Consider the following 14,810-nt stretch of genomic DNA (forward strand, 5'->3'; position numbering starts at 1 on the left):
GCTGCAGCTGAGGTCGAAGAGGTTGCTGCCTGTGTTCTCCTCAAGGATTTTGATGGATTCCTTTCTCACATTGAGGTCCTTCATCCATTTTGAATCTATTTTCATGTGTGGCATAAGGAAATGGCCAGTTTCATTTTCCTGCATGTGGCTGTCCAATTTTTCCAATACCATTTGTTGAAGAGATTGTCTTTTTTCCACTGGACATTCTTTCCTGTTTTGTTGAAGATTAGTTGACCATGGAGTTGAGGGTCTATTTCTTGGCTCTCTATTCTGTTCCATTGATCTATGTGTCTGTTTTTGTGCCAGTACCATACTGTCTTGATGATGACAGCTTTGTAATAGAGCTTGAAGTCCGGAATTATGATGCCACCAGGTTTGGTTTTCTTTTTTAACATCCCTCTGGATATTTGGGGTCTTTTCTGGTTCCATATAAATTTTAGGATTGTTCCATTTCTTTGAAAAAAATGGATGGTATTTTGATAGGAATTGCATTAAATGTGTAGATTGCTTTAGGTAGCATAGATATTTTCACATTATTTGTTCTTCCAATCCATAAGCGTGGAATATTTTTCCATTTCTTTGTGTCTTCCTCAATTTCTTTCATGAGTACTTTATAGTTTTCTGAGTACAGATTCTTTGCCTCTTTGGTTAGGTTTATTCTTAGGTATTTTATGGCTTTGGGTGCAATTGCAAATGGGATTGACTCCTTAATTTCTCTTTCTTCTGTCTTGTTGTTGGTGTAGAGAAATGCAACTGATTTCTGTGCATTGATTTTATATCCTGACACTTATTGAATTCCTATACAAGCTCTAGCAGATTTGAGGTGGAGTCTTTTGGGTTTTCCACATAAAGAATCATATCATCTGCAAAGAGTGATAGTTTGACTTCTTCTTTGCCAATTTGGATGCCTTTAATTTCTTTTTGTTGTCTGATTGTGTGCAATTTTATTATGTACTGTCAAACTGTTTTCCTTAAGGATTCTGCTCGCACTGGCAATGCATGAGTGTTTCTGTTGCTAAATATCTTCATTATAAAGACACTTAACATTGTCAGATACTTTAAAATTTGCAAAAGTAGGGAGGTGCAACATGCCATCTGATTTTGATTTCAATTTCTTCTGTCTTAATTATGCATGAAACTGGACATCTTTTACATGTTCTTATTTTAATTAATTAATTTGACAGAAAGAGAGCGATAGAGAGAGAGCACAAGCAGGGGTCACAGCAGAGGGAGAGGGAGAAAGAAGCAGGCTCTCCAGTGAGCAAGGAGCCCGATGGGGGACTAGATCCCAGGATCCCAGGATCATGTTCTGAGCAGAAGCCAGATGGTTAACAGTTGAGCCACCTGGGTGCTCCTACATTTATTTATTTATTTATTTATTTATTTATTTATTTATTACCATAGCATTTCCCCTTTTCTAAAATGACTGGTCTGTCTTTTGTCCTTTTTTTTTTTCCTTCTTAGAAGACTTCTTCGTCAATTCTAGATTACAGTCTTTTACTGATTGCTTATATTGCAAATATTCTCTCTCAGTTTGTAGCTTGTGACCAGTTTGAATCATTTCTAGCTTGCTGCGCTATTCTATTCCTTTATTGACCGAACCCTGTTCCATTTCCACCCTGGCTTGTCTCGTCATATGCCCCTTATAGTGTCTTCTGATGAACAGAAGGTCCATGTTTTAGTATGGTAAAATGAGGCTTTCTTGTCCTCCTGCTTTGGTGATTTTGAGTCTTGCCTAAGAGATCCTTCTTTTCTTCCATATTGTAAAGATATTTGATATCGCTTTCTAAAGTTTTTCACGTTTTGTTTTCCACAACGTCTTTAGTTTTCCACAGATATGTAATACATGCTCCTTTATATCTGATCTTTTGTGTATGCATGAGTTTGTTTCTGGTCTCCAGTCTGCTCCTTTGGTCTTGACATCTGCAAGGACAAGTGTCCCCATCTCGCTCTCCTTTAGCATTGTCTTGGCTCTCCTCATTGAGAAAAGTCATTTGCTTTCCTGCATAGATTTTAGGATCAATTTGTGAAGTTCTCCAAGAATATTCTGTAGTGATTCTGATTAAATTTAGGGGACAATTGAAATCTTTATAGACTGCTCCATAGTTGCCTGTCTTCTCTCTCTTTTCAACATGACAGATGCCACTTTTTTCCCTTGTCAAGGACTTGCTGGTGGGAGGAGAGGCCATGGGTATCTCCAAGACCATGGTTGCACCCATCCAGTGGGTCAAGCTGCTGCTGCAGGTGCAGAATGCCAGCAAGCAAGTCACTGCTGATAAGCAATACAAGAGCTGTATAGACGTCATGCTTCTCGTCCTCAGGGAGGAGGGAGTCCTGTCCTTCCGGCATGGTAACCCAGCAAATGGCAACAGATGCTTTCCCACCTAGGTTCTCAACTTTGCCTTCAAAGATAAATACAGGGATGCCTGGGTGGCTCAGTCATTAAGTGTCTGCCTTTGGCTCAGGTCATGATCCCAGGGTCCTGGGATCGAGCCCCGCATTGGGCTCCCTGCTCGGCAGGAAGCCTGCTTTCCCTCACCCACTCCCACTGCTTGTGTTCCCTCTCTCACTGCGTCTCTCTCTGCCAAATAAATAAACAAAATCTAAAAAAAAAAAGATACAAAGATAAATACAAGAAGATTCTCCTGGGTGGTGTGGACAAGAGAACCCAGTTTTTGCGCTACTTTGCAGGGAATCTGGATTCAGGTGGTGCTGTGGGGACCACATCCTTGGGTTTTGTGTATCCTCCTGATTTTGCCTGTACCTGTCTAGTAGCTGACGCTGGCAAAGCTGGAGCTAAAAGGGAATTCAGAGGCCTCAGTGACTGCCTGGTTAAGATCTACAAGCCTGGTGAGATGAAGGTTCTGTACCAAGGCTTTAACGTGTCTGTGCAGGGTATTCTTATCTACAGAGCTGCCTACTTCTGTATCTATGACACAGCAAAGGGAATGCTTCTGATCCCAAGAATACTCACCTCTTTCTCAGCTGGATGATTGTGCAATCCTTCACAGCAGTCGCTGGGTTGACTTCCTGGCCATTGGACACTGTTGGTTACCAGGTGATGGTGCAGTCAGAGTGCAAAGGAACTGACATGACGCATACAGGCACACCTGACTGCTGGAGGAAGGTTGCTCGTGATGAAGAGGAACCAAAGCTTTTTTCAAGGGTGCATGGTCCAATGTTCTCAGAGGCATGGGTGGTGGTTTTGTTCTTGTTTTGTAGGATGAAATCAAGAAGTTCACATAACTTATTGCCTAGATTCTCCCCTTATGAATAGACCTGTGGTATCATATATCGTATCTTGAGCAGTCTTTTATTTTAAGATTTATTTATTTATTTGATAGAGAGATAGTGTGCATGCAAGCGGGGGAAAGAGCGGAGGGAGAGAAAGAATCTTAAGCAGACTCCACACTGAACAGGGAGCTCAACTTGGCGCTCAATCGCACAACCCTGAGATCATGACCTGAGCTGAAATCATGTGTCAGACGCTTAACTGACTGAGCCACCCAGGCGCCTCTCTCTCGAGCATTCTTTTTTTTTTTTCTCCCCAAAGATTTTATTTATTTATTTAACAGAAAGAGACCACAAGTAGGCAGAGAGGCAGGCAGAGAGAGAGAGAGGAGGAAGCAGGCTCCCTGGCTGAGCAGAGAGCCCGTTGCGGGGCTCGATCCCAGGACCCCAAGACCATGACTGAGCCGAAGGCAGAGGCTTAACCCACTGAGCCACCCAGGCGCCCTTCTTTCGAGCATTCTTGATAGACTGTTGGCTGTTTATCAGTGACAACTGTTATTGGTTGAAAATGGGAAGCAGTAATATTCACCTGACCAGTTTTCACCTAAAATCATTTCCATGGTGGTGGGACTCAATTATATTTTTTATTTCAGTCACTCCTGATAAATAAATTTGAAGAAATAAAAAAAATCTCAAAAAACCCCAAACTTTACAGACTGCTTGCTAATTTGTTCCCACTGAATCTGTTCTTCCTGCTCCTGAGCTTATGGCTGCCATTTGAAGACTCTCTCACCCTTCTTGGCAGCTAGTTTTGGCCATGTGTGGTAGAATACTTGCAAATTGATTGCCATTATATCCTTCCCTGTCTCCACATGCGGCTTTGCTGTTCTCCTTTCAGTAAACAGAATATTTCTCCTCCCTTGGAATATGAGCTGACATTATGGCTTGCTTTGCCTAACAGGATGCAGTGGGTATGATACTGGGTCAGTTCTGAGCCTAGGTCTCAATAAGACTTCTGTGCCATCGCTTGCTCATGGACATTTGCCACTGTCTGTGAACAAGCCTGGGCTAGCCTGTTGGATGGTGAGAGACACTGAGTTAGTCACCTCATATCCAGGTTTTGCTGTGTACTAATGGTTTGACCTTAAGTAGTGTGCCCCAGGCTCCTCATCTCTAAAATGAGGATCATAATAATACCTAGGAAATAGTGTTGTTGTAAGGATTAAGTAAGTTAACATATGTATAGCACCTAGAGGAGGGCCTCTCACCTCACAGTCTCTCTGAGGTCTGTTATTACTATTATAATGGAAAAAATTGCACATCTTGGGCTTATATGGAGAAAAACAAAACCATTTGCCTAGAATATAGACTGCGTGATGAGTTGGGAAGAAAGCGCTGGAAAGGTAGGAAGGAGCAAGGCTGTGGTCGCCTTGAATGCCTGCCTCTTATACAAGGATTTTTATTCTACAGATATTAGGGAACCATTGCAAGTGTTGAGCATTTAAGAAACATCGTCAGAGTATGCAAATATTCAGATAAGTTCTCACATTAAATAGTCTCCCATAATTTTATCAGTCTCTCTAACTGGAGACTTCTTGGAGATACATTTGATGGCAAGGAATCCTGAAGTGTTCATTTATTTTGGGATGGGGATAGTTGGATGGGTCTGCCGATATTCACATGGTTGAATAGCTATTGCTTTTGCAATGAAAGCGAAAGAATCTGGTGCAGTTTATGTTTAAGAACTGGGCAACTTACAGCGGGCCATGAAGCAGTGTTGGAGACATATGTCCTTGGTCATTGCCAGAACTGTGACAAATAGTCAATATGTTTACATACATCTTCAACAAATATTGATTTTACCTGCATTTTATGCAAGAAATGAAATAAGCAAAGGGAAGACATGATCCTCACTGTTCTGAACGTATAGTCCATTGAGCAATAAAGACACATAGCTCCTGTGTGTTAATAGCATGATGAATCCTACACAATAAGAACATCCATTGGATGTTTGGATTTAGAAAGACGTGAAAGTTGAGATCTGGTGGATGATTCAGAATTTGCCAGGGAGGAGGAGGTGGTGGGTTTCAGACAGAGGCAACAGAACGCATCGAGGCCTGAAAGCAAGGAAAAACACGGAGATTTTATAAATCTTTATATATGGGTGGGGATATCATTTGTCGATATTAGTATTCTTATATTATATAAATATATTATATAAATACATTGACATATAATATATGTGTGGCTCCTGAAGTTACATTAGGGACAGTGTCACAAAACCAGGTGGGCTGTATGAAACCTGCAGGCTGTGGGTTGTTTATCAATGTATTAGTCTTACCTAAACTACCTTTGGTAGGGGAAACACACCAAAGAAATATATCTCTAAGAGCCTAAAGAGGTAGTGTGAGGGAACAGGGGGGGCAGTCCCCAAAGGTGCCACTTTGGCATAGTTATTATTTTGAATTAAAGTTACTTAAGAAACAGCCAGTGCAAGAATGCTTGGACTACTCCTGGCTTTCTCTGGAAATCGGGAAATAAATCTCCCATGGCAAACATCCCCTCCCTGCCCAGCAAAGTGGAGGGACATCCATTTTGTCAGAGATGGAGAATTCAGGGCTAAAGAAGCCTATCTGAACAAATCCCATTACTTTTACTAACTTGCTACTCCAGCTTCCCGCCCAAATTCTGTTTGGAACCCCTTACTCATTGAAGCTCTCAAATATGAATTTTCTTTGTTCTGTCAGTTCCTCATAGATTTATGTTTCCTTGTCTAAAAAGTATAAAAATATCTGCCTTGGTCATTTCTTTAGGTCTCAACTTTATTATTTGTCTTCTGTGTGCATGTAATTAAACTCTTTATGACTTTGAAACCTAAGTGAGAAACAAGGATATCCATGGAAACATATCCAGGATTTGGATGCAGAAGGAAAAGGGGTCAAGCTAGAGTCTTAGGAGTTGCGTCAACCAATTCACAGGTAGGGGGTTTTGTGTACTATTTATATGTATGTATACTGCCAGACACAGTGAATTTCAAGTATAAGGTGCTCAAGGGTGTTTGGTTTTATAATATTTGATTAACCAACTGTTCTCTAATGCTTTATGCTAGTGGCTCAACTTGGCATACAGTAAGTCCTTAATAAATATTAGCTGCTATTATCATTTTACCATTGTTAAGAACAACATGTGATTCAGGGTGCCTGGGTGGCTCAGTCGGTTAAACGATGGACTCTTGATTTTGGCTCAGGTCATGATCTCAGGGTCTTGAGATCAAGCCCCATATCAGGCTCCATGCTGGTCATGGAGCCTGCTTAAGATTCTCTTTCCCTCTGCCCCTTCACCCTGCCTACCCTACTTTCTCTCATGCTCACATACTCTCTCAAAAAAAAAAAATTAAAAAAATAATCATAAAAAAGAACAACATATGATTCAAAGTAATATAACAATAGAATCATGCAGAAGGCCGCAGTTGGAAAACACTGCAAGTGTAGTTGGCTCTTGATTCTTTTTTCTTTCTCCCATAGTTATTTTATTATTCATGGCTGTTTCTACACAGAGGATGCAGAAGATGTGATTCAGCTCCAGTGGAAGATTAGTGTTGGGAGTTGTATAATTCTGATCCCCTGAACAAGCCCCAGTTCCATCACCTCTCCAAAACAGGGAGTGCTGGTGAATTACACATCAGGGTATTTTCCAATAAAGCTGCTGATAGGGGACTGCTTGAGTTACAGCACCGAAACTGTTGTCTACATTACTAAAATTAGTCAGATTGGCTCAAACATTAAAGCAAGGCTGCTACTCTGGCTAGAGTGTATTTAAGAAATATATTCTAGGATGGATCAATACAAAAATGTAAGTTTAGTTACACATAAATTTGGGAAGAAAAAATACCCAGATTCTAGATCTATTGGGAAGACCTAAAAACAGAAATAAAACAAACCCTCCTCTCCTACTCTTCCATCCCTAAGTTCATCAATACAAGAACTGCCCCCTCCCAAAAAAACTTCACACTTTCCACATTATGAAGAAGGAAAAAAATTATATTTTATTTTATTATTTGGCAGATGAAATGGAAAGAGAAGTTTATAGTGAGTCATATATGTTGTATTTATCATAAATAGATTTTTTTCAGGGAAATTTGTACCACGTTTATGAAGCACAGAATTTAAATAGTATAACATATTTATTGGGCATCCTGTAAATACAGATACTAAGCAAGAAGTACAGGGGATACTAGGGACACAGCTGGGAACCACAGACCAGCTGGCTTGCTGTTTAAAGGAGGAGATAATCAGGAATCAAATAACCACACAAGGAAATGTCAGAATGTAAGTGTGGTAAATGCTACAGATGAGAAACATATGCTCTACCGAGATCAGGTAGTGGTACCTTTGACCCTGTTTGGGATAGGGAGGGTTGACTAAGTTCTGGAGGATAAACAGGAATTAATTAGATACAGAGGGTGGGCTGTGGGGCTGGAGGACAGTGACCCAGAGAAGAAGAGCACATGCAAAGACTTTCTGTTGGGAGGTTCTGGGAGCGGGACCGTACAGCAGAGTTCAGGGTGTGGGAGTAAGCACTGAGCACAGAGCAAGGGGGGGACTACACAGATAGGTAGAAGGCAGTAATAAAACCCTAAATTTAAGCTTGCCCATGACTACTTTGAACAAAGGACTACATTTCTCAACTCTTCTGCGGCTAACTTTTGTCCAGTGAAATTTAAGCAGATATACTGATGGCAACTTCCAGGAAGTGTCTTTAAAATGGAAAGACATGTCCTTTGCCAACTTTTGTCCGTCCTTTCTGTTGGTAAAAATTTGGAGAGAGCAGTCATTTTGAAACATGAAGTAACCTTGGGATAGAGGTCCCCTGGTTGGCAGAGCAACAAGGTGGAAGGGACCCAAGTCCCTCACAGTGTCAAGAGTCATACTGAACTTGACCTGACCACCTACACTTCTTGCAGAGAGAAATAAAACTGTCCTCTCTTTTTTAAGCCACTGAAACACAGTGTTTTTCTGTGATTCACAGAGGACCTAATTCTAACAGGTAAACCTGGGGTCTAAGAAGTTTGGAATTGGCCTGGTCAAATCCATAGACTTTTTCGACTTTAGCGTACCCTACTGGGGCTTAGTTCTTTGTGTATGCCTACAGAGGGGAGGAGACTGCTGCTACCCTCAAGTTCTGTTTGGTCCTTGGCTTCATTTAGCCCTGCTGTGAAGCATTCCCTGCATGTTACCAGGGTGGGATCCTGAGAAAATATTTAGGCAAAATGTGAAAACCGAACTATCATATGATGAAGTTAAAAAATATCCCACATAATCCAAGGATGCCCTTTAGTTAAGTAAAGTACGTTTTAGTTAAGTGAAGCCTCCTCTCCTGAGGAGAAACAGAGATTCTGGAGGAGTGGATGTCAATCAAAGAGAAGACAGGACCCAGGAGGAAAGAGGAAAGTTCCATGCCCTTCCCTCAGTCTATGCAGAGCCTGGTGAACTACTAGCTGTATTTGGAATGGCAGAGAGCCCTGGATAAAACACATACTACATAGCATAATTTCATGTTTCTTAGGCTGCGCCAACCCGAGGCAGTGGTTTTCACATTTTCTCTAAGCCGTGGAATACTTTCTTCAGGAAAAGCTTACATGGAAGCCGTATGTACATAAAGTTGGCAGGCCTGCTGCTTTTCTGATTGGCAGAGACATCGAGGATACAGAGGCTTGTCTGAATCCCCTCCAGATCTCCCCCCAGTTGTGGCTCTCAGAGGGGCTGGAGCAGGACACCTTAGGGCTCCAAGGAACACAGTTTAAAAAACCATCTGGGGGCTCTTAAAGGGAGCACGGTAATAGTTACCAAATGATTTTTTTTTTTTTTCTGGCTCTATCCTGACTTTCTTTGGAAAAAGTCTAGCTCTGCTTCCATTCCTCCCATTTTTTATCTGAGCATTTCTGAATGGTATTGGCTAAAATGTTACCTTCTAGAAGAGGCCTTTCTGGATTACCTTGTCTGGGGTAGCATTCCTCAATCACTCTTTACCCAATCCCCAGATTTAAAATATTTTTTTGTGGGATTTTTCATTCTCAGACAGCTTCTTGTTTGTTTGTTCACCAGTGTGGTTATCTCTTTCCTCCTTGTAAGAAAAGCTCCATGAGAGTCTTTGTTTTTTTACTGCTCTATCCCCAAGACCAGGCATAGTGTTTGGCCTAGTGAATGTGCTCGGTAAACTTTTTTTTTTTTTTTGCAAATGTATTGCTTTCTTGGAATTGTCTTTAAAAAATTACCATACGCTGGGGGTGCCTGGGTAACTCCGTAGGCTGAGCATGGGAGGTCATGTTGCTCCAAAGAGTTTGTGAAGAGAGGTCTTTCTTGGCCTCTTCTAGCTTCTGGTGGCTCCAGGCACTCCTTGGCTTGTGGCTAAGTAACTCCAGTCTCTGCCTCAGTGTTCACAGGGCCTTCTCCCCTACCTCCCTGTGTCTTTCCTCTGTGGACATTTGTCACTGGATTTAGGGTCCTCCCAGATAATCCAGGATGGTCTCATGTCAAGTTCCTTAACTTCATTACAACGGAAAAGTCCTTCTTTCAAATAAGGTCCATGTCCCTGGGTTGAGGGGGGTAGAATATGGACATCTGTTTTGGGGAGCCACCATTCCATCTGCCACAGCAAGCACGCTTGAAGGAACAAATGAACAAAGTAAATGGTTCCTTAGCTCCCTATGTTGACTGCCATTTTCCTCTTCTGCCCATGTCTGGGTTCATGTTTCCCATCACCTCTGATGGCCTAAAGGGATAGCTCTACCTCTAGTGGCCACTATGGAAGGGCAGTCAGCAGGGATAGCCAGAGACACTAAGGTGACAACTTTCTGAAGATGGGGTCCTTCATGGCTAAGCCCCGGATGCTGTCTCTGGGCACTACGGAAACAGTGCTTCTTCTCAGAGAAGATGCCATGCCTGGGGACTTGATATCTTGGAACTGGTGAAGGAGGGGTGAGCCTTGGGCTCATCATTGCAAAGAGCAAGGGAAGGCTTAGAGGGCTGAGCAGGAGATTAATCTGAGTGACAAAAACTATTTTGTGTTCCAAATAACCCCCACCAGCCCTCCTTCAAACGATCTTGTATCCCGCAGTCTTTCCTCCAAAGGAAAAGTTCCTACCCTGGTGTGTCTTGGTACTTTGTGTAAATAAATTCCTGTTGGGTCCATCTCTGCTCTCCAGACACCCCTGGCACCGAGGCTGAACCCTTTTATTATTTATTCTTAGTCTCATGCAACTTTATTGTTTGTTTTCACCAGTGTTAGGGGGATAAAGACTCAGGAAGCAGGAATATAGGAGCTGTAGAAGTCTGTTTACAAGCAGGACACCCTTGACTTCGTGTTCTCTCCCTTCTTCTGTGTCTACGGGCATGGATCTAAGGAGAGCCCCTGCTTGCAGTCCTGGTGATGGCTCTCCTCCTGAAAAGCAGGGCTCAGTGAGGATGCTCTAGTCCTTTCTCCGGTCCTTAATCAGCTTGCTCTGCCTACTACTTTCCTGTCGAGGATTGCGAGGCACGTTTCAGATCTCTCTCCCGACCAGAAGTCTTCTTTATGACGTCCATGTCACATAGGACTTCACTGTCTAAACTAAACCTGAGGCCTGTTTCGGCTTTTAAGTGCTTGCTTTCTTATCCCACTAACTTCTGAGAAAAAACCCTGGTTACTGGGGAAGGAAAACAAACAGAATTGAACCTCAGGTATTTGCTCTGAGGCCCAGAGCTCTTTTTGTCTTCGTGGACTCTTCCCGGAGAAAGCTATGACGCCCGATGACCACTGGGGGGCCCCAGCATGCTTTTCCAATGCTCCAGGGGCGCCCCGCTCCCCGCCCCTCGCGTTCCTTCCGGCGGCTGCCTGCGGGGGAGGGGGAGGGGCAACAGAAGCCTCGGGAAGCTGTGACGTCAGCGAGCCCGAGCCATGCTGCGGCTGTGCCTATAGGTAGAGCTAAGCCTCGGAAGAGCGGGGCCTCGTGCTTTCCCTGCAAGCCCAATTTTCAGCTTAAATCATCGCCCTAATGTGATTTTAATGTGCTTGGGGGCCCCGGTGGGGCGAGTGGGTGGCAGGGGAATAGCATTTAATTTCCTTTGGAGTTTGGAATGTACCCGACGCTTCTCGAGTAGTCAACTAAGAGAATCTATAATCCTTGAAGTAGCCAGCAACTTTGGGAGACCTTTTCATTTTTGGGTGAGCCTCATGGAGAAGTTAAATTTTTGCTAGGGGAGAAGAAAAAAAGAAGTGAGCATTTATTAGACGGCGGAGGGACCATGCTTTTTACCTTCAGGATATTACTTAATCTTCAAAGGAACCTCACGAGGTGGGGGTTATTGTACTTTTTTTTTTTTTTAAAGTTTTTACTTATTATTTGATAGAGACACAGGGAGAGAGGGAACACAAGTAGGGGGAGTGGAAGAGGGAGAAGCTAGCTTCCCTCTGAGCAGGGTGCCTGATGCGGAGCTGATGCCAGGATCCTGGGATCGGAACCTGAGCCTAAGGCAGATGTTTAGGCCACCCAGGCCCCTTGGGGGTTATTGTTCCTAAAGTGCGGATTAGGAAGGAGGCATTCAGGGAGATGAAGCAACGTCCCTGCTGCTAACCTGTTAAGGAGCCGCCTCTGGGAGCCCACCCTCCCTCCCCGTCAGGCTGGATACCCAGGGGCCCTCCTCCCTTTGGCCTACAGCCCTCAGCCTTGTGGTTTGACCCTGAGGGCTCTTGCAAAGGAGTGTATTCCAAGTACATCCCCCAATCTGTTTCACCTATAAAGGTGAAGCAGTCCTTCTGCAAATCATAAAATGAGAAGTCTACATGTAATCAACCAAATGCATACGAAGCACATTTATTCACCAGGCCTTGTGTTGCTAGAGGTTCAGGCAAGGATCATAGGTCCTTCATTTGGGATAAGAAAATTGAACTACTGGGGTGCCTGGCTGGCTTGTCCTAGAGGATGGGACTGTGGATCTGGGGGTTGTGAGTTCAAGGCCCACACTGAGCCTAGAGTTTACAAAAAAAAAAAAAAAAAAAGGACTATTTTAGGGAAAATGGGTTATCTTGGCCTAGATTGGCTGTGTTTACATGAAGTCAACCAAGGGAAGAGAACAGTTATCTGATGAATTGCTGCAGAACAGAAACCCGTGATTCTCTACTACAGAGAACCAAGAGAAGGGGAGCTTGACCAAGAAGAATGTAAGAGGCTTAAGAGTGGAGAAAAGCACCAGTCAGTACTCTAGAAATTCAGCACCAGGGGAAAAAATATAAGGGTCCATTTTAATCAACTCTGTTATAGGGCCTGGTGTGGAGGTGGGTTTCCTTCAGGGTTGACCCATAGTTAAATGATATTTTTTCAAAAGGTTGATGGGCCTGCAGTGTGCCTTCCTCACTACCCTCAGCTGAAGTCACATTTGTGTGGCCTTAATTTAATCTGCCGTCCAAATGAAAGCTTAAAATGAGAAACCAAACCTAAACACTTTACCCACCATCATTTCTCATTTTCCTCCCATGGTGTGAACAGAGAAGAGTATTCCTTATCAGTCACCCAATAATTACATATTTACAGGAAATGTGCCTCATCTCCAAGAACTATTCCTGCCACATGATCTGGTTTTATCCTATGGAGATCTCAGTGGTCCTGAAGGTGAAATGACTCCAAAGTCCCTTAGAAGAGGCATCTTAAAAAGTCTACATCTCCTGGAATTTGAGGGAGCTACACTAGAGAAAAAGGGGCTCATGATCAAAATATGTATTCGGTAATTTTTAGTCACTTACACATGATTGGGAGCTTAACCATGGTCATCTTAGAAGAAGATGGTAATGATGAACCTTATTTGAGCTTATCTTGTGTGTGATCTCCTGATCAAAAGTCTTCACAATTAGCTCTCACTTATGCCTGTAAAATAGATAATCCAGTAGGACTCTTTGTAAAAACATTAATGCCTCTTTTGCAAGGAAAACAAGACAGAGAAAGAAAGAAAAAAAAGATCTGAAAAGATAATTCAAAGGCAGGGTCTAAATTCATCTGTGCTCATGGGTGGTGGTAAGAGGTGATGCCATTTGGGAAGTAAAAGATGTTTGGAAATTCAGCACCTTGAAAATAACAGTGTCAATCTTTTCTCCTCACTTTTGGACTTGTAAAAGGAGAATAGTAATAACAATATTTGCCGTTTATTGAGCGCTTCCCATATGGAAGGAAGTAACCTGACCCAAACTGTAAAATAACAATTTCTCTGAATTCTTAGGAGTCCGATGACACAATCCCCATGCGTAGGAGGAACATAGCCAGACAGGTGGAATACTTCTGCCTACCATCCCACAGCTAGTGAGTTCTGATGGTTCCTTGAGCTGTAGGGAGGATTTGGTGGCACAAGTCAGTGTCACTGTGCTGCTGTCTCTGGGATACGTGGTCATGTGTTAAACAGTGGTGACCTCGGCCTAGTGTTAATAGCTACAGTTGGTTGAAAGTCTACCGTGAACCAGTCTCTTCACCTTCACCAGTATCGTATCTTAATTTGCACCAAAATATCTGCAAGAGAGATTTTATCTTTTCCTTTTCACAGGAGACTGAAACTCCTATGGCTAGGAGGTGTTGGAACCAAGAGTCAAACCTAGCACTGTCTGGTCCCCAAGCCTGTGTTCTTTCCACCTCTTCGACCCCTGGCTGCTTGTGAGGATAATCCCACCTACCTGACCTGCTTGCGCAGGCCACACGCCCCCTGGCGGAAGTGTGGGAGATGCACATACAGTCGATGCCCTTCGCGTGAGTCAGTGAGTGAGCTCAAGACAGCCACCTATCTTCCCTCCTTACTTTCTTTGTCATCTCCGGATCCTTAGCCAGAGACCCAAATACGCATCCTCTATTTGTGACTCACTGTTTTTCTGTTTTGCTTATTATTAATAAAAATAGCCAACAAAACAAACAGTAAGACAACCCACAAAACATGAATGAACAACACATACCCACAGTCTCTCCTTTTTTTGTTCTGTTTTGTTTTCTTTCCTGTTTTAGGCACTTGGGGTGGTTAGCAAAATCTACCAGAATATATCTTACTTGTTTTTTGGATCTGTCAGAAAAATTGCTATGCTGTTTTGGATCTTGAGCCTTCTTTTTTAGCCCACACCCTTGTTTGGCATGAGGTAAGCCTAGGAATAAGAGAATAAACAGTTGCTTGTATAACATTTCCATAGAGAGTAAGTTATTATATGACACCTAAATGGAGAAACTCATTCTCTCTCTTTCTGAAGAACTCTCAGGAGCCAGGATTCTGATGCAAGAGGTCTCCTCTCTGCTCTGGAGCCCTGAGAACAGAACCATCTTCCCAGCCCAATCAGGGGTAGCAAAGAGAGGGAAGAGTAAAAAAAAATTTTCGAATGGGAGCACGGACAGATGAAGAAGCATTTTCAGAATGACATTGTTCAAGTGTACTGGGTTGAGAGTGGGCATGAAATTAGAGATGGAAGAAAATGGTAGTCCATTTGTTTTAATGCTATAAAAATCCGGGTGTATTGTGCACACAAGCTGAAGAGTAGGGTGCATGTGAGCAATACATTGAAGGAAGAACTGATCGGAGGAA

At 42.9% G+C, this 14,810-nt stretch overlaps 1 protein-coding gene across 1 annotated transcript in view; it reads left to right on the forward strand.

Annotated features, from left to right (window-relative positions):
- The first annotated feature begins 2,187 nt into the window (after positions 1-2,187).
- The window catches only part of LOC125094113 (ADP/ATP translocase 2-like), a 422,319-nt gene continuing 409,696 nt past the window's right edge, over positions 2,188-14,810 (forward strand). The window contains 2 exon segments of the mRNA XM_047719835.1: positions 2,188-2,424; positions 2,640-2,850. Coding sequence (XP_047575791.1) covers positions 2,188-2,424; positions 2,640-2,850 — 448 coding nt within the window.

Source organism: Lutra lutra, chromosome 2 (assembly GCF_902655055.1).
Source record: "Lutra lutra chromosome 2, mLutLut1.2, whole genome shotgun sequence".
In the NCBI taxonomy this organism is placed as follows: domain Eukaryota; kingdom Metazoa; phylum Chordata; class Mammalia; order Carnivora; family Mustelidae; genus Lutra; species Lutra lutra.